Raw genomic sequence first — 20,435 nt, 5'->3', positions numbered from 1 at the left:
AATCCAGCTTCCCCAGGCAGCCCTCATCTGCTCATGCCAACATCCACATTTTTAAAAAAAAGTAGATTCATATCTACATGAAACTCTGCAATGTGCTTTATTCATTTCTCAGTATATCAGACATCTCTCAAAGCTGATGCTTATAAGATTCAATTAGTATTTTCTTTTTTTCCCCCCAGAAATGTACAATGTTCTAAAATACGGCTAAGACATCATAGATTCAGGAGGTCTCAGTTTTCTTATCTTTTTTTCTGCCATTTAAAAAATTGTTGTATTATATTAGCATAAAATCTTCCATTTCTAAAACATGTTTTTATTTATTTCAGAGAGGAAGGGAGAGGGAGAGATAGAAACATCGATGGGAGAGAATCACTGATGGGCTGCTTCCTGCACACCCCCTACTGGGGATCGAGCCCACAACCTGGGCATGTGCTCTGACCAGGAATCCAACCGCGACCTGGTTCATGGGTCAACGCTCAACCACTTAGCCACACCGGATGGGCAAAATTTGCTATTTTTAAGTGTACAACTCAGTGGCATTAAGCGTTGAGCCACCATCATCACTACCCGTTTCCAAAACTTGCTCATCATCCCAAACGGAAACTCTACCCATTTGTGAGTTTGCTTCTAAGAAAGGCAGCTTCTCTGCCCCCTAACCCTCGTTCAAGGGCCCAGCCTGCCCCAGGGCCTCCTCTTCCCTTTCGTCTCTTCCTCTCTTCCTGCAGGTGTGTCTTCATGCGGCTGGCCACCATCTGTGTGCTGGTGTTCACCCTGGGCTCCAAGATTACATCCTGTGATAACTACTCGTGTGAGCTCTGTGGCTACAACCAGAAACTCTACCCGGTGAGGCGGGGGGAATGGGCGCATCACGCTGAGTGGGTCACTTTGGAGAAACAGTCTCAAGGTTGAGAGAAGAATCTTGAGGTCACGGGCTTGAATTCCAGTTGATCCGCTTTCTCACTTCTAAGGGCTTGAAAACCAGTTTGTGCCACAGCTCAGAGGAGCACCAGCTGACAGGCTCCAGAGGCAACAGCATCTGGGACGAGGATGGGCGTTGGGAGGAGTCTGAGAACCTGGCTTTCTCTGCCCTGAGTCTGGTCTCATGGTCTCTCCCCGTCTTTGGTTTTAGTGCTGGGAGACCCAAGTTGGGCAGGAAATGTACAAGCTGATGATATTCGACTTCATCATCATCTTGGCTGTGACCCTTTTTGTGGATTTTCCCAGAAAGTAAGTGTGAGGGGTACCCCCACCCCTTTACTACCCCACTCCTCCACCCCTGCTCTACTGGAGATCTCTCACAGCTAGCTGCCCAAACTGCCCCCCATAAAGCGCTGGGAGAGTTCACAGTCCCGGGAAAACACTGGCAACCATTCCGCGACTTTCACACAGATCCTGGCCATCAACCCCATAGTCCATTTATAAAAACCCAAAAGGCAGTGTGAGGAGTGGAAATGCCTGTTTTTCATGAGGTTTCCATGGGGATGACTTCCTGCCATTAGCACAGCCACAGCCACAGCCCTGTCAGGGAAGACCCTCCAGGCCTCAGTGGACACCCCATTTCCTGAACTGGGTTCAAACCCCAGCACTGCCACTTGCTAGTCATGTGACCTTGGGCAGGCAATTTAAGGAAGGTCTGGGGGTAGTATTTCCCCACCTGTGAAATGGGGCAGTGGCAGTGTCCACCTCACAGCACCATTGTGAGGGTTAAACGAGAAAATGCAGAGAAAAGTACTAAGAACACTCCATGCTTTGAAACTCGGCAAAACACTAACTATCATCATTATGATTATCATTACTATTCTGTCACTTTTTAAATTATTCTCAGCATCTCCTTGAGCCTTAAGTGAAACACTGTTCACTTAAGACTTTTTTACCCAGATGTACAAATTCTGTGAGCATGTCAGAAGTCCAGTAAGCCCTTAAAATAAACATTAAAAAAGACACCTGCCCTTTAAAGATTATACAGCCCAGCCGGCATGACTCAGTGGTTGAGCGTCGACCTATGAACTAAGAGGTCATGGTTCAATTCCCGATCAGAGCACATGCCCGGGTTGCAGGCTTGGTCCCCAGTGGGGGGCATGCAGGAGGCAGCCAATCAATGATTTTCTCTCATCATTGATGTTTCTCTCTCTCTCTCTCTCCCCCTCTCCCTTCCTCTCTGAAATCAATAAAGATATTTTTAAATAAACATTATGCAAATATGCCGTGAATATGTGCTTCTTAAAATTTTGTAAATATTGAGAATTTAAATAAATACAGGAGTCTGAAGAATAGTGAGAGTTCTTGTTTGTTACCATACCTCTAACTCCCCAAACCCCTCCCACTCCTCAGAGATGGCCATTATTAATACTTGGGGGAAGATCCAGCAGTCCTTAACCGTAAAAAGTCATTTGCATAAATACATGTGTACATAGACACACAGTCTTGCTAGAAGTGTTCATTTCCCCCCTTACATGGGATCACGGTGCATCAATTGGTTTGCAGCTTGCTTTTTTCCTCCCACACAAACAAAACATCATGAACTTTCCATGGGAGGACACATGGATTTTCCTCATCGAAGGACTGTATAATATACCACTGTATCCATGGCTTATAATTTGTCAACCCAGGCCCTAATTGTGGGCATTTAGGTATTTTTGCTAATACATGGCAGTGCTATAGTGAACAATGGTGTGTGTTTATCTCAGACCCCTGGCCTGAGGGTGTCAGTAGGAAGCTTTAGGACTTCAGCATGCTAGGTGGTAGGGTCTTCATAAGCTATTTTCTGCGTGGATGCACATGACTTTGTGGGCTGAGTGGCAGGCCAGAGCACAGATACTGCCCATGTTGTTTATCGTCACCTCAACCCTGAGAACTAAATTGTGTCATAAACCCCCCATATTCCAGATGAGAAAAATGAGCCTTCTCTAAATTTATTCGGCTGCTCAGTTGTAGATCTGAGACTCAGACCCTGGTTTTATGATTCCAGAATTCACTGTCTTTTGCATCTTCTAGCCTAGTGACTAACCAGTTTCCAGATCTGTGTGGAAATGGCCCTAATTTTGTGGACGTGGTTCGGTGGCTTTGGCGGACGCTGGTGGTGCAAGTGAGAAATTGTCCCATTTGTCTCCAGGCTCCTGGTGACGTACTGTTCCTCTTGGAAGCTGATGCAGTGCTGGGGGCAGCAGGAATTTGCCATTCCTGATAATGTCCTGGGGATCGTGTACGGGCAAACCATTTGCTGGATCGGAGCCTTTTTCTCACCCCTTCTCCCTGCCATTGCAACCGTGAAATTCATCATCATCTTCTACGTGAAAGAGGTAAGGAGAGGTGGGGATGACAGGCTGATACCCGGCACCGTTCTTGACCTTGCACGGCATTCGGTACCCGTGTTTGGAGCTCACCCACATTCTGTCAGATACCTCAGAATTACATCCCTTATTTGATATATACTTCTGTTCTGGAAAAAAGATTTTCACATTTTATAATTTTGAGAGTTCTGTTAAGTGTTGTTTTGCTCCTGTAATTTAAATGTCATTTTTATGTGTCACTGTCTAAGAGCTGAGTTGCAATTATTGACCAGCTGACAGTGGGACATTTTGATCGTATTTAATGCAGTGATTATTAATTTAAACTTTGTAATTTTCTGTTTGGATTTTGGAGCCCGTGAATTTATGTTCAGGTCTCAATTATTTGTGTAGGTTCTCAAAGAGCTGGCAGGCCCTAGGCATTGTGTCTGAAATAAGTGCTTAATGGGTGAAATGGCCTGCAGATGACTAACCTACCTGGGCTTATTAACCAAACTTCTTTTTCTTTGTTATAGAGGCAGTGTATGCTCAATATTAAACATTTAAACAGTAGAGATATGTATACAGTAACGTTCATCCCTTCTTCCAGAGGTATCCTTTGTTAACAAGCCCAACATCCATCTATTACTTCTAATACCAAGGCCTGAGGATTCAGAAATGGAAATAATAATAGTATTAATAATAGCAGATGATTGTAATGCCATGTGCCCCTACTCTGATGAACACTTAGGAAGCTGAAGTTCAGAGAGGTTAAGTAACTGGTTTAAGGTCACACAGCTTAAGTGACTCCTCGGATTTGAATCTGGATTTATCTCACTCCAGAGCCACTTAACCTGGTGAGCAGGATCTTGAAATTGGGCCAAACTTTCTACCTGGATGTTTTAGCCTTTGAAGAATGTTCTGATACTTTCATTTGGAAACTTCATTTGGCTGAAGTTTCTTCATAGAGGAGAAAAAGCTCATAGGAACTTTTTCCCTTTTCCGAAAATATTGGTTGGCCAGTGACTTCCCAGCCGGCAGCACAGTAAAGACAGCGTGGGAAGGCCTGGGTCAGGGGCACTGGGCTGTTCTGACACTCACTCCAGGCCTGACTGACCGGCTGCCCCCAGACAGAACACCAAGTGTCCTTGGAACTCAGTGTCCTCTGCTCACAAGATGTTCTGGCTACCGCTGAAATCAGAAGAGCTTGATGCCTACTCCCAATAATTGCATTTAAAATAATAAGGAGAAATATTATGCCTGTTATTATACCTCTCTCCTCCTCCCCATTTGATATTTCTCTCAATGGAAATACTTATTTTAAACTATAGAAAAAATTGCCCCGGCCAGTTTGGCTCAGTGGTTACGTCGGCCTGTGGACCAAATTCCCTGCCCCATTGGGGGTGCAAGTGGGAGGCAGTCAATCGATGTGTTGCTCTCACATTGATGTTTCTCTCTCTCTCCCCCCCTCCTCACCCTTCCTTCCACTCTCTCTAAAAAAATCAATGGAAAAAAATATCTCATGTGAGGATTAAAAAATAAAATATAGGAAAAATAAATATGCTTATAAGAATTCAAGTAAAATATATCTTAATTTTTTATGGAGTATTGTAGATCAATTTATTTTATTTATTTTTATTTATTGGTAAGATGGAGAGAGAGAGAGAGAGAGCGAGAGAGAGATACTTGTTGTTCCACTTATTTATGGATTCATTGGTTGATTCTTGTATGTGCCCTGACTGGGGATCAAATCTGACAATGCTCTCACCAACTAAACTACCTGGCCAGGGCTGTAGGTCCATTTAATACATATTTAAACCCCTATCTATAATAATAAAAGTGTAATATGCTAATTAGACCGGACAGCCGAACGACCTTCCAGACGTCATTCCGGACGTCCTTCCTGATGAAGCCATGGTGGTGGGGCTGAGGCAGAGGCGGTTAGGGGTGATCAGGCAGGCAGGCAGAGTGGTTACGGGAAATCAGATAGGCAGGCAGGGGAGCGGTTAGGAGCCAGCGGTCCTGGATTGCAAGAGGGTGCAGGCCGGGCTGAGGGACCCGCTTCCCTGCCTCCTGTGCATGAATTTCATGCACCGGGCCTCTAGTAAAGAATACTTTAAAAAAAAAAACTTAAATGAGGTCATTCAGGACAGAGTGCTGAAATCTACCCTTTTCATTTCACAGCACCACATAGGAGGTAAAGCTCGCTTTCTCCTCCTTTCTAGGGGCTATATGGTATTCTGTTGTGTGGGTGTAACTTTAAAAAAACAAACAAACACATATTTTATTGATTTCAGAGAGGAAGGGAGAGGGGAGAGAGATAGAAACATCAATGATGAGAGGGAATCATTGATCGGCTGCCTCGTACACGCCCCCTACTGGGGATTGAGCCCGCAAGCATGGCATGTGCCCTTGAGTGGAATCAAACCTGAGACCCTTCAGTACACAGGCTGATGCTCTATCCACTGAGCAAAACCAGCTAAGGCTGGGTGTAACTTTTTAACCTTTAAGGACTACCCCCACCCCCTTGATAGCTATTTTGGTTGCTCCAGTTTAGTTATTCCTTGATAACAACAACTATAGCAGTAAACATCCACATACATGTATTTTGGCCCAATGTTGGGGTCTGGATTAAACATTTTTCATTTTGATCTAGATTGCTAACTGCCCTGTAGAAAGATTAGACCAATTTACATTTCCACTGTAATGCTTGACCTTGCTCATTTATCCTCAAGGAAGCTGTACTCTTAACGTTTCCTCTCTTTTTTCTCTCCCCTTAGATGAGCCTTCTTCATACCTGCAGACCCTCCCCAAGGCAGTTCAGAGCATCCAATTCTAATTTCTTCTTCCTGCTGGTGTTGTTGATCGGCCTGTGCTTGGCAGTAATACCGCTGACAATCAGCATGGCACAGTGAGTACCACTTGGTTTTCTAACACATTTCCCTGCTTCCTGACACGATCCCCTTTTGTTAAAGGGTCCCTAGCGTTTTCTACGGGCTTTGCTCACAGGGCGCCACCCGCAGAGCTCCGGTCAGGAAGTTGCTCCTGGCTCAGCCAGGCCCGTCCTTGCTCTGGACGCTCCCTCTGGTGGCTGGATCGTCTGGGTCCACTTCCAGAACTTGGGCTTGCTGGGTGGCCATTACTTTTGAGAGTGCCAGGTGGGTCTGTCCTATCCGTTCCCTTTTCCTGAGACTTTTCTTCTAGTCCCCATTTGGATTGTGTCTGATTATAAAAAGAAGCAGGAAGTCACCCATATTCCTGCCACTTTAGTGGAGGGTTTGCACTTAGCAAACATTTACTTAACACCTTCTATGTGCCAAGCACTGTGCTAGATGCTAGGGATATAAAGACATTTAACACATGACATATGAATGTAGAGTCTGGCTTGGAATTTGGAAAGAGCAGAGATGCTCAGCTCAGGACTGAGGAGCAGAAGTTGAGGTTTCAAGCCCCAGTCATGCCACTCCCTCGGTGGGTAATCACTTATACCAGAGGCCAGCAAACTTTTTCTGTAAAAGTAAGAGAGTAAATAATTTAGGCTCTAAGGGCCAAATGGTGTCCATAAGCCACCATAGACAATATAAAAACTAATGAACATGACTGTGTTCCAATAAAACTTTACTTATAAAAAGCAAGTCGGGGGGTCAGGTTTGGTCCATGGGCTCTAGCTTGCTGACTTACACTCTCATGGAATTTAATTTCTTTATCTTTAAGTTAAAATCCTTCAATTTGGAATCTGTCTCTCATACTTTATTTTTTAAGTAACCTAAATATATATTTCATTGTTATAGTAATATATATTATACATAAAATTTTCAAATAGTACAGAAGGGTGTAAATTAAAGAGGAAAAATTACTCTTTATCTTCACCTCATAAGCCCCCTCTTAGGTAACCACTGTTAGCATTTTGTGAATACTTCTAGAAATTCATAAGCAATATATTTCTTTTAAAATATTACCTATGGAATAATGCTATCATCCTGTTTGGCAGCTTATTTTCCCCATTAATTTTATATTGTGTCATTGTCCATGCCAGTACATATAGAATTCTCATTCTTTTAAAATAGTTTTTAACTTTAATTTTTAAAATAGAATACATATATTGACATGGCACATCATCCATATTTATATATTTATTTCTCCCTTCCTCTCTCTCTCTAATCAATCAATAAATTAAAAAAATAATAAATTGTTAATCCATTTCCTTAGACAACACTTAGGTTGTTTTCAGGAATTTATTTTTGCCCGTAAAAATAGGGCTGCAATGGAAAACTTTCTACACAGAACTTTGTGATGTGAATGTAGGCAGTTCTTTGCAGAGCTTAATTTTTTTCCAACATAGTTTTACTTTTTCCCTACTTTGTACTTTGAACAATTTCAAACCTATGGAAAAGTTGAAGAATAGCCACAATGAAAACTCATATACCCTTCAACTGGATGCCCCAATTATTGACATTTTGCTACAGTTGTTTCCTCTCTCTCTATGCATACCTTTTTGTGTGTGTGATGAACCACTTGAAATTAAGTTGTAGGCACCATGAGTTTATCCCTAAATACTTGAGGATGCAGCTCCTAAAAATAAGGCCATCCTCCTGCCTGTGCATCCACAATAACATGTCACACTTAAGAAAATTAATACTAACATCACAGTCCTGCCATTTTCAAATTTCTCCAATTGTCCCCAAATTGCCTTTCATAGCTTTATTTTAGAACTAGAGGCCTGGTGCACAAATTTGTGCACTGGAGGGGTCTAGCCGGCCCACCCAGTGGGAGCCATCGGGGGTGGGCTGGCTGGGGCGAGGGGCCGCGGGTGTTCCAGTCGTTTCGCTGTTTGGTCAATTTGCATATTACCCTTTTATTATATAGGATGAGGATCTTTCAAGCTTTACCCATTGCTCTAGGGTGTGTGTTTTTAGTCTTTTTTTAACCTTTGCTCCTTTGAAGAGTCCAGGCCAGTTTCCTCACCTCTAAGAGCCTGGAGAATGAATCCCCACATTGTGCATTTGTCAGATTATTTCTTCACGGTGTCATGTAACTTGTTCTGTTCTGAATTTCCTGTAAATTGGAAGTCAGGTCTAGTGATTTGATGAAATTTCAGGGTAAGCATTTTTGACCAGAATATTCCAGAAGGCCATGAGGTCAGGCAGTTGCTCGAAGGTTGCTGTTAACAAAACCTGGTAGGTGTGTAAAGGGGGAACACTCACCCTGGGAGCGCGCACCTGAGCTCCGTGGTCTGTGTCTGCAGCATCCCTTCCTCGAAAGCCTGTGGGCCCTTCACCAACTCCAACACCACCTGGGAGGTGGTCCCCAAGACGGTGAGCACCTTTCCCAGCACGCTGCAGTCCCTGGTCCACGGCATCACGTCGGAAGCCTTTGCAGTGCCTTTCTTCATGATCATCTGGTGAGTGAGAACCACCTGGACCCCGTGAGTCACTCCCAGGGAAGCACGTGGGCTTCTCTCCGCTGGGAAATGGGGACTCACCTGCTACCCTTCAGATGCTACTGAGCCTCACTTTCCCATCTCTAAAATGGGCATAATAATAGTCATTCCTTCAGAGGGTCATTGAGCAAGTGCAGTAAGATCCTACATGTAAGGCACTTAATCCAGTGCCTGACTTACAAAAACCTAATAAATGTTGCCTATTCTTATTATTACTGATTATTCACAAAACCACTGCTTTTTGAAAAAGAAACTGATTATTGAGCAGAGAAAAGAGCCTAAACTTGAACGTTGACTCTACCAGTTATAAGCTGTGCGGCCTTGGGTCATCACATATATATCCTGTTGGAGCCTCCGTTTCCTCACCTGGAACATGGGGATAAGAATGGCACATACCTGATAAGGTTGTGAGAAGGAGGAGATGTGATAACACATGTAAGGTGCTTAGCAGAGTGCTCGCTGCTGCGGCACATATACCAACATTGGAACGAGACAGAGAAGATTGGCATGGCCCCTGTGCAAGGATGACATGGAAATTCGTGAAACGTTCCATATTAAAAAAAGAAAAAATGCTTAGCAGAGGACCTGGCTGTTAAAGGCTCAGTAAATGAGAGGTGCTATATGCAAGGGTGACGAGGGTCTTTGCTACACAGTGATTCATATTGAGTGTTAAAGTAATCCTAATCACAAATGTGTATTGAGGGCTTACTACGTGCGAGGCATTGTTCTAATTACAGTGGGGCCTCATTGTTCACGGAGTCTGTGTGTTTTATTTCTGTGATGTCAATGTGCCCACTCACTAAAAGATTGTTGAAATCTCAAAATCAGTACTCGCAGCAGTTTTCATGGTCATTTGAGTCTCTTGCCGCGCAGTCTTAGTTTGTTCAAGCTGCTATAATAAAACGGCACAGACTAGGTGGCTTATAAACAACAGGAATCTCTCACAATTCTGGAGCCTGGGAGCCCCAAAATGAGGGTGCCGGATGGCTGCATGAGGACCCTCTTCCAGCTTTCAACCTTCTCACTGCGTCCTCACAGGACAGCAGGGGCCACGGGGCCTCTAGTCCCTTTTATCAGGGCACTAATCCAAATAGTGAGGGCTCCACCCTCATGACATAATCACCTCCCAAAGGCCCCACCTTCTAACACTGTCACATTGGGGATTAGGATTCCAACATGTAAATTTAGGGGGGACACACATATTCAGACCATCGCATGCACCTTCCCGGCTGAGGTGAAATGAGGCCTTAAGTACACTGCCTCTGACTTCAGTTCTCACACCACAAGCAAGTGCCCTGTTTGCAATCTAGTTAGGGCTGTGTTTCTTGCATTTTACGCTTTTGGTTGGTGGTTTCACTGTTTGAAGGCCCCAAGTGTAATGCTGAAGTGCCGTCTAGTGTTCCTAAGTGCAAGAAGGCTGTGATGTGCTTTACAGAGATAATCCGTGTATCAGATTAGCTTGGCTCAGTCATGAGTTACAGTGCTGTTGGCTCAAGTTCAATGCTAATGAATATTAAATGTCTTTAAACAGAAACAAGGTTATGTATGGATAACCTTTCGCAGTAAACAAGAAACATAAGACAAGGTATTGATCAGTTGAGGAAAATGTTGTGACCATAGGAACCTAAGCCTGTAGTTCCTCTAAGGCAGCGGTTCTCAACTTGTGGGTTGCGACCCCTTTGGGGGTCGAACGACCCTTTCACAGGGGTCGCCTAAGACCATCGGAAAACACATATATAATTACGTATTGTTTTTGTGATTAATCACGATGCTTTAATTATGTTCAATTTGTAACAATGAAATTGGGGGTCACCACCACATGAGGAACTGTATTAAAGGGTCGAGGCATTAGGAAGGTTGAGAACCACTGCTCTAAGGGCATTGGTCCAAAATTCACTAATTCAGCGTTCCTGGAGACTCTAGAGCAGCGGTTCTCAACCTGTGGGTCTCGACCCCTTTGGTGGTCGAATGACCCTTTCACAGGGGTCACCTAAGACCATCCTGCATATCAGATATTTACATTACGATTCATAACAGTAGCAACATTACAGTTATGAGGTAGCAACAAAAATAATTTTATGGTTGGGTCACAACATGAGGATCTGTATTGAAAGGGCCAGAAGGTTGAGAACCACTGCTCTAGAGACTGCCACAAATAACTGGAATTGATTGCAGCTCATGAAAGCATCACAATTACCCTGTGACATTGTTACAGTAAAACCCCACCGCAGTGCAAGAAGTGGGCCCAAAAATTCATTTGTGAAAGCAGGATCCCTTTGATGAGATGAATAAAATGACCTGGGGAGCTGGGCAGCCAGCCAGCCTGCATCCGAGGTACCCGGGATGGAGCTACTCCATCCTAATTCGTTCACCCCAGCTGTGGTTTGGCTGGCACCATCTGGTGGTGGTTACCTGATCTGGCTTCAGCATCTCTGGGGACCTTTCCTGTCCTTGGCCGTGGGGCCTTCCAGGAGAGTATCGATCATAACAGTGATTCCAGTGGCCCTCATTTCCTCAGCACTATCTGGGGAGAATGGACAGGAAACCACCTTCCCTTCATGTAATGAGCTTGTCCGCTGTTTTCCTCCACTCCACTTGCCCCACTCCCCAAAGATAATAATTTCATTGACCACCCCTACCCCCATTTGAGATTTAGGGCTGCACAGAAAACAGGAGCCGGTTGCCAATTGCTTTTATTCAAAATTGTATTATCTCAGGCCTGATATCACTGGGTGTTACTGTATTATCCCCATTTTACAGATGAGAAAACTGAGGCCAGAGAGATTCCACAGTGATCATTCACCCCTCTGTTTAGATGCTCTGTTTGGAAGAGGTGTGGGTTGTCTTTTTCTAATGAGTAAAACTGTTGCAGGCGAAACCTGTCAAGTTGTTTTTCTAAGTGGCCTTCAAATGGTACAGACACCCTAGTGACCACTTCACCTTGTGTTGCAGCCTCGTTATGTTTTATTTCATTGCCCTGGCCGGAGCACACAAGCGGGTGGTCGTCCAGCTCCGAGAGCAGCTGTCCCTGGTAAGGAAGCATGCAGGCCCAGGGGGTCATGGCGGGGGACATCTCCCCAGGGCATCTAGTGGAAAATAGCCTCTTTCCCAGGAATGCTACTGTCCCTCCCTCACCACCACTCCTCCAGAACCCTGCTTCAAGCCAGGCCTCTGCCAACTTCATTCATTCACTGACTCATTCATTCCTTCAGCATATATATTAAGCACTATCTGTGCCTCATACTGGGCTGGTATACAGTGGTGGAGAAGGAATACTAAGTAGTTAAAGAAAAAAGAAATGTTGATAGCAGTAACTGCTGAGAAGATAATACGAATAAGGCAAAGTGACAAGTGGGCCATTTGCTGCTGCAGATGGTGGCCACTGAAGGCCTCTTTGAGGAGGTGAATGACCTTGTAGTTGAGACTTGAGTGATGAGAAGGAGCTGATTGTGGGAGGTCTCAGGGGTGAGAGGAACAGGCAGAGGCCACAGTGCGGAATGGGCTGGGTTTTCCCGGGGTCAGGGAGGGAGGGTGGTGGGGCTGGAGAGGCGAGATGAGGCGGAATTGCAGCTGGGCCACAGCATAGCCTGAGGCTCTGGTCAGAAGTTTAGGTGGAATTCTGATTGTGGCAGGAAGCCACCGGAGGATGTGAAGTAGAAGTCTGATGGACATTTTTTAAAGGCTACTGTCCATTCTTTGGACAGGGGGCTGTGGTGGGGGCAAGAGTGAGAGAGACAGGCCAGTCAGGAGGCCATTACAGTCGTCCAATGTTCAGCATCCTTGGCCTCGTGTCTGGTAGGTAATTGAGCAGGTTGAAATCATGATATTTGTTCCTAGTATACTGAATGAACTCTTGAACCTATTTCTTTTTCTTAGGAAAGTCGTGACAAGCGTTACCTAATCCAGAAACTAACAGAAGCCCAGAGGGATATGAGGAACTGATGAGACGGATGAGAAGATGCTGCTGCGTGTTCATAAGCTGGCTCGGTGACCGGCTGAGCCTGCAGAGTGCGGCCGGCTTTTCTGCGGATTTTTTAAGGAGTGTTTTTCTGGAGTCCAGGCCTTTCCTGAAGGTGGCCTCGTGTGCAGCTGTGGTGGCCACGTTTCCGTGACCCGGCTCCTACTGAGGGCTTTAGTGACGGAGAAAAGCAGGTTCCAAACCAAGTCTTGCCTGTTGACCAGCCCCTCAATGACTGATGTATGCAGCCTTTAAGCTTTCACACCAAAAACGGGGGAGGAGAGACCTCATATATTTGTAAGGGCTTCTTGGTCTTGTCTTTTACAGTTAACTGTCAGGTCATCTGTTCATGAGGCTGGGGTCATTCTTTTAAACCAGGTTCTGGGGGTTTACACTGAGAAGTGTTCCTTAAGAAGTAGTGACCCTTCTGGATGGTTCTGTGGACTTAAAATGAAACCTGATTTATTTTTATTTTTATTTTTTAATGAAGAGAAAGCCTTGAATCATGATTTGGGAACAAGTGGTGGGAACATGGGGAGGACGGCTATGTAATTTCAGCCACATGGGGTAGTGATGTGAGAAAAGCCGGTCCTGCTGTGTGAGTCACAGCCTCTGGATGTACCGAGGAAGCCTTCGGAGGGGATTGCTGCAGGCGGCAGTGACTTCCTAGCTGCGGCCTTATTACTCAGGGGGCGGTGCCTCTACGGGGCTGGATCTCCACAAGCCCTCGGTTCCCTTCCAGTCTTGAATTTGGGGAGTTGGGAGAGGGCCCTGTGCCATCAAAATGAAGAGGGAGACAAAGGGTGCCTCTCCGTCTTCCAAGTGCCACTTCCCTTCCTGCACTGAGGTCTCTATTTCTGAAGGACACTGTCCATTTCAGAGCCAGGCTGGAAAGACTGTTGAGTATTTATTTGAGTTGTGGGTTTATGGGCAGAAGTGTTTTGGGGGATGTGAGTTGCAGCTCTGCCTGTTAATCAGACCAGCCTAGTAGCCAGTGTAGCAAATCAGACAATATTGTGTTCTTAAATACACATATCCAGATCGTTCAGGGCTACTGTTGGTTTTCTTGTGCTTGAAATTTTAAACACAAGTGCCTTTATGTTACAAAACATGCAGAGTACCTCTGAAGGTAATTTCAATGACAGCAAACACTGTATGCAATCAATACCTCAGCATAAGCTTTCCGAAATGGATAGGTCTGAACTTTTTAACATAAGCCTAAGTTATTGCTTAATGTGATAACGGTTTCATTTTTACATCTTCGGGTCATTTGTTTTGTAACGTTCTGTTTGAGGCAGCCTGCCTTTTACGGACTAAACCTTCTCCTGGGGGTAGCTGGAATTTCACCTTGGATGCAGGTTTCAGAAAGCTGCTGCTGTTAAGAATATTTCCCACCCCCCTCCACCCCTCATTAGAAAAAAGTGACTGCTCCGAGAAGCAAGGCCAGCTGACTGTGGCTTGCACGTTGCGGTATACTTGTCCCTTGGCCCCAGGTCAGTTACTTTCCTTCCACAAAGTGAGCAGTAACATGGGATATTTTTGTACCTGTGAGACCAATGAGGCTTTCAAGCTTTTTCTCTCTTGTTAAGGTTTACGATGTTCTAAGTCTAAAAACCAGTATCATGGAATTTTGAGTAAACAAAAGTTCATGCAACCCTCACTTTTAAAAAATTACAATTTGGGGCATTGCTATCTGGAGTATTTATATATATAATGTTCTCACCTTTACCATACTTCTGAGGATAGCCAAGTTTTCTGTGTATGTGTGTGTGTGTGTGTGTGTGTGTGAGAGAGAGAGAGAGAGAGAGAGAGAGAGAGAGAGAGATAGAGATAGATGGAAGGTCTGTTTTCTTTCCCTATTATAAAAATGATACTGAAATATGCTAATATATTTGTTTTAAATGCTAATTTACATACCTCTTGAATGTTTTGATATATGTATTTTGATAACTTTAATAACCTTAAGTGATGTCTGTATAATTGTTCAAGTGCAGCTCTCACTAACAAATGTGCATGAAAACTACTGATTAAACAATCTTGACGGTTTTTCAATGTGATTGTATATATTTGAATTCACAGAGCTTTCTTGTCAATAATCAAGTGAGCAGGGACAATTATAAATTTGTAAAGTCATTCTTTGTCTTTTCCTAGAATTAGAAAAAAGAAGTGCTTAATTGTAGGAGATCATCAGATGAGTGTTTTGATAACTCCTTGGCTCTGCCGAAGCTGAGGGTGGTGTGTGTATGGTTTAAACTTAAAAGACATAAAAGTATTTCAAGTGCTCCGCCTGATACTAGACACTAAACGGGTCTGAGACTGCCTGTCACTACTTGAGCCAAATTCAGCAGAGACAGGGTTGAACCATATATGGACGTGTGTTTTTTTTGTTTGTTTTTTTAAAAATATATTTTATTGATTTCTTTTTAGAGAGGAAGGAAGAGGGATAGAGAGTTAGAAACATTGATGAGAGAGAAACATCGATCAGCTGCCTCCTACACACCTCCCACTGGGGATGTGCCCGCAACCAAGGTACATGCCCTTGACCAGAATCGAACCCGGGACCCTTCGGTCCGCAGGCCGACGCTCTATCCACTGAGCCAAACTGGCCAGGGCCATATAAGGACGTTTATTCCAATAATGCCCGCAGTATGGGGAGAGCAGCAGGAGAGCATCCTGGAAATTCTGCTCTGCCCCCATCCCCACCCCTTTGCCAGCTGGCTTATTCCAGTGAGGAAGAAAGGGCGACCTACAGCTAACAGTGTAACTGGGAAAAGGGGAGGGGAGGGTCTGCAGTTGAGCTTTCAGAACCTTGAAGTCCAACAACAAGCTGACTAATCTCCTATGATGTTACAAACAGCTCAGCCCATACCTGGGACTGGAGAATGGTCAGCATTCCTGAGGCAACCCCCCCGGAGGGGGTCATGGTCTAGGCACAGCAACCAAGTCAAAGTGTGTCCTGTCCTTGATCTGCTTTTATTTGTTACTAGAGGCCCAGTACACAAAATTCATGCACTGGAGGGGGGTGTCCCTCAGCCCGGCCTGCATCCTCTCACAGTCCGGGAGCCCTTGGGGGATGTCCGACTGCTGCAGAGGCAGGAGAGGCTCTCGCCACCGCCACTGCGTTTGCCAGCTGTGAGCCTGGCTTCTGGATGAGTGGTGCTCCTCCTGTGGGAGCGCACTGACCACCAGGGAGCAGCTCCTGCGTTGAGCATCTGCCCCCTGGTGGTCAGTGTGCCTCATAGTGACGGGTCGTTCTGCTGTTTGGTCGATTTACATATAGCCTTTTATTATATAGGATTTTATTTTATAAATATATTTTTATTGATTTCAGAGAGGAAGGGAAAGGGAGAGATAGAAACGTCAATGATAAGAGAGAATCATTGATTGGCTGCCTCCTGCACTCCCCACACAGGATTGAGCCTACAACCTGTGCCCTGACCAGGAATTAAACTGTGACCTCCTGGTTCATAGGTCGATGTTCAACCACTGAGCCATGCCAGCCGGGCCTTGATCTGCTTTTAAAATGTATTTTCTTTTTGCAACATGTCCTTCAGTTTCCCAGGGTTTGTAAGAAAACCTTATTTTATCTATAGTTAGTGCTAGGTATCATCAAATAATTGAATTGATACCCATCCCCTGGAAAACTAACCTTTAGACCATTTCACAACCGACATTCCACGTGCTAAGACTGTTATCTTTCCCCTCTGGACTCTCGTAGGATCTGGATCTGCCCAGAGTCCTGCCAGAAAAGCCTGCCTAGAGCCCTTTAAAACTTCTGATTCCCTGTCCCTGGGTGCTGGCACCATTTTGGCACTCAATCCAACTGGTTTCTGGATGACCTAATACATTTATTATTCTTTACCACTTTCAGCCTCGTGCTTTCCTCCTTCGGCGCCCCTAATAGTTAGTAAGGTAAATAGTCATTAAACAAACAAACAAAAAATCATTAAGCAACTGTGGTACAATTCTTATTACGTGCCCTTCCCCGTCACCCTACCCCCCTGACCCCAGAGAGATAATCACTGTTAATGATGTTTATTTTATTCTCCCAGAAAATTATAATACATATTCAGGCAGATATGTGAATGTATGAGATATATATTTCTGAGCTGCTCCCTTTTTTCTCAATAACATCTTAAAGATCTTTCCATATAAGTAGTGGCACATTCTTTTTTAATGGCTACATGGCATTTCATTATATATGTGTTACCGAACTCAAGGAGTGTACTACTTGGGGTGTTCTAGTCAAGAACAAGATGTGACCCTGGCTGAGTAGCTCCGTTGGTTAGAGCATCCTCCTGATATGCCAAGTTTTCAGGTTTGATCCCTGGTCAGAGCGCATATAAGAATCAACCAATGAATGCATAAATTAGTGGAAAAAATCAATATTTCTATCTCTCCCTTTCTACCTCAAAATATCAATTTTAAAAAAATTAAAGATTAACAACAACAACAACAACAACAACAATGAGAGGTGGTTGTTTTATTTACTTGCAGCAAGTAAAGGGCACAGGAGATTCACATTCAAAGCTCTGTCTCCCCAAGGGAGCCTTAGCCATTCCTTATACATACACTGTTTGGTTAATTACACATTGATTTCTTCTTTGCAGTTGGCTGCATTTACCCATTGAGTTCCTGTGAAGCTCCTCCTGTTTACAGCTGCATCTGCAAAATACTGGACTATATTTTTAAACGTTTAACAAGAAGAGCATTTATTAAGAACCACCCTAACTTTAATCCTAATCTTGAGACCCTTGTACTATCTAACAAGTGATTACTTCCATAAGGATTTGCTCTCTTCTGGACACTTAGATTGTTTTTAGCCCTCAACCCACACCCCTTAAAAACACTAGGATCTGGAGTTTTAAAAGCCCCTCCCCCCCACAGCATTTCTTTATTTCTTTGTCCTGCCTCATTCTGCTACAGACTCTTTTGGAAGGATGCTTTGCACATTCTCACAATCACAAAATATTCTCATCCAGGAAAGAGAAGAACCCAATTAGGCAAGTTTTTAGTTTGAATTAACTTGTAAATTGACCGACTAAATCCCTGCAGCTACATATCTGATTGCAGCTAAATGCAAGTAAGTGTTGGAGAAGGAAGGAATTGATTTTTCTAGGTTAGCACTGCAAGATAAGATGGAACTTCTGCATGTACCTTCTTTATATAAGGTATGGCTTTATTAGTTCCATTTGGTGTATTTTCTTTCCAATGCATGGGATGTGCTTGGGACATGGCATGGCTTTGCTATTTGCTTAATTGTGTGATTTTGTACAGGTATCTTCATCTTTCTGGGATAAAATTCCCTTATTGTTAGTCTTGGCCAGTGACACAGGCTGTGGAAGAATTCATAACTGAGAGAAGAGATAGATGTAGTGAGAGGGAGTTTATTTTACTTTTCACAAAGGGGAAGGGCTAGTGCATTCATTGCTAATCAATAAAAGGGCAAGAAACAAAAGATGGTTTCCCCCTTTAAAGGGTAATGGCTGCTGTTGCTAGGTGACAAAAAAGGGAGGAGGATTTGGGGGGCTGAAATTGAGCAGACATTGGGGGGGGGGGGGTTGTAGTTTGTTTGTTTTTCAGGAGAAGTCCGGCAGATGTCCTAGGGAGGTGTTTTATCAGTATTTTCCCCAAGCCTATAAAACATGCTTAGAGTAAAAGTTATGTATATATATAATCTAAAGATGTAAAGTAGAAATTGATAGCCCCTTTCTCACAGTACTAACCCTGTGAAGTTACCAATATAAATGTTTTGTTATATATCCTCCCAGATATACATATTTGATTTTTTGCCCTCACATACATACTTTACATATTTAAAACATTATTTTCATTGGATAGATGCCTAGAAGTAGGTGAAAGGTTAACATAGTGGTACATGAGCAGGCTAAATAGCCATCTCAGACGGTGGATAAAGAAAAATTGAGCCCAGCCAGCATGGTTCAGTGGTTAAGCAACAACCTATGAACCGGAAGGTCATGGTTCTATTTCCAGTCAGGGCATATGCCTGGGTTGCGGGCTCAATTCCTAGTGTAGAACGTGCAGGAGGCAGCTGATCAACGATTCTCTCTCATCATTGATGTTTCTATATCTCTCTCTCACCTCCTTCCCTCAATGAAAATACATCTTTTTAAAAAAAGAAAAAAGTAATTTTTTAAGGAAAGGGGATGGAGGATGGGATAGCGAAAGGGAAGGGCTGCACAGCACCGAGCCAAGAGGACATTGGGTCGATGATGGTAGTACTCTGGAGCTGGAGTTTCATCCTTACAGGCAGTCACTGGCAGGAAACTTTTGTCATCAGTGGGTTTGGGGGCTGAGCTGGTGGGCTTGGAATGCAGGTGGAATGCAGGTGTGCGATCAGGTGTCTTTAGAATAGTTTCAGCCGAAACCCGTTTGGCTCAGTGGATAGAGCGTTGGCCTGCGGGCTGAAGGGTCCCATGTTCGATTCCGGTCGGAGGCATGTGCCTGGGTTGCGGGCACATCCCCAGTGGGAGATGTGCGGGAGGCGGCTGATCGATGTTTCTCTCTCATCGATGTTTCTGGCTCTCTGTCTCTCTCCCTTCCTCTCTGTAAAAAATCAATAAAATATATTTTTAAAAAAAAGAATAGTTTCAATTCCCTATGTGGTGTGATTCCTGGTAGCCAGCAAGTTTTCCTGGTCTTTTGTTCTCCTATGGTGGGAAGCTTACAAATGGCCGTTAAGGATCATAATGCCCTGTAGTCCTAACAGTAGGATTACTTTATCAGTGGATATGCATTTTTTAAACATTTCCAAAAATTTTTTTTCTAAACACTTAATTTCTTAGAGCAGTTTTAGATTCAAAGCAAAATTGAGAGGAAGGTACAAAGATTTTCCATATACCCCCCTACCCCACACATGCCTAGCCTCCCCATTATCAACATCTCCTACCAGAGTGGTACATTTGTTTACTACTACAACCCCTTGCTTAAATTAATTTTTCTTTATTTAAAAGATATATTTTCATTGATTTCAGAGAGGAAGGGAGGAGAGAGATAGAAGCATCATAAATGCACTTTGGAATGCACTTTTAAAAGTATATGTCGCTAAATCTCCTCTCCTCACCCCAAACCCCAGTAAACCAATTGGCACCCACTTGTTTACCAACAATAAAGTGGACACAAAAATAATACGTGCTCTCTGCAGAAAATCTAAAATTGAGAAAATAAATAGAAATAAATTTTAAGTAGTCTGTTAGCCCCAATACCTAGAGAGAACACTTTTGGCCATGTGGTGAACTTAATTTCAGCATGTAATTTCTACTGTTTTGAAGTGGATGTAGGATAAAAATGGAGGAAAATCTTTTTCCGTGTTGGTGAAGCACAAAGTACAATGGCTATGCCAATAAATTAATTCACTCATAGTCCTTTTTCCAGGAATTTAGTTGAGAAATCTTTACCTGTCGGAGATGGGAACGAGATTGGGGGTGAAAAAGGTGAAGGGATTTATAAGTACAAATTGGTAGTTACATAATAGGGGGATATAAAGTACAACATAGGGAATACAGTCAATATTGTAATAACTACATATAGTATCAGATTTATTACGGTGTTCACTTCAGAAGTCAAATAAATATCTAATCACGGGGTTGTACACCTGAAATTAATATAATATTGTACTCAACTGTAATTTAAAAATAAAAAAAATATGTAATTTAAAACTTTACCCTGTCAGATCTTTGGACCAGCAATTTAGCATTCTCACCTCCATGGCAACCCAAGGTTCCTTCGCCACCCCCCTAAGTGATTGATA

The 20,435-nt window shown here is 43.7% G+C and overlaps 1 protein-coding gene and 1 non-coding gene across 5 annotated transcripts in view; both read left to right on the top strand.

Moving 5' to 3' along the window:
* The window catches only part of TMC7 (transmembrane channel like 7), a 52,570-nt gene extending 37,860 nt beyond the window's left edge, over positions 1-14,710 (top strand). The window contains exons 10-16 of one of the 4 annotated variants that reach the window (XM_006088193.3): positions 726-843; positions 1,130-1,227; positions 3,113-3,299; positions 6,047-6,177; positions 8,512-8,667; positions 11,659-11,737; positions 12,583-14,710. In XM_006088193.3, the coding sequence (XP_006088255.1) occupies positions 726-843; positions 1,130-1,227; positions 3,113-3,299; positions 6,047-6,177; positions 8,512-8,667; positions 11,659-11,737; positions 12,583-12,648 (835 nt within the window). In that variant the 3' untranslated portion in view covers positions 12,649-14,710. Of the gene's footprint in view, positions 1-725; positions 844-1,129; positions 1,228-2,994; positions 3,300-6,046; positions 6,178-8,511; positions 8,668-11,466; positions 11,517-11,658; positions 11,738-12,582 lie in introns of those variants that run through there. The other 3 variants (XM_023753425.1, XM_023753426.1, XR_002829112.1) reach the window with 3 other exon arrangements.
* LOC111825890 lies at positions 9,159-9,265 on the top strand. The gene has a single exon (XR_002829127.1). It is a non-coding gene; the product is annotated as a U6 spliceosomal RNA (small nuclear RNA).
* Positions 14,711-20,435: the final 5,725 nt, after the last annotated feature.

This window comes from Myotis lucifugus, unplaced genomic scaffold (assembly GCF_000147115.1).
Source record: "Myotis lucifugus unplaced genomic scaffold, Myoluc2.0 scaffold_45, whole genome shotgun sequence".
NCBI classification, from domain to species: Eukaryota; Metazoa; Chordata; class Mammalia; order Chiroptera; family Vespertilionidae; genus Myotis; species Myotis lucifugus.
This window is presented reverse-complemented; position numbering and strand designations above follow the sequence as displayed.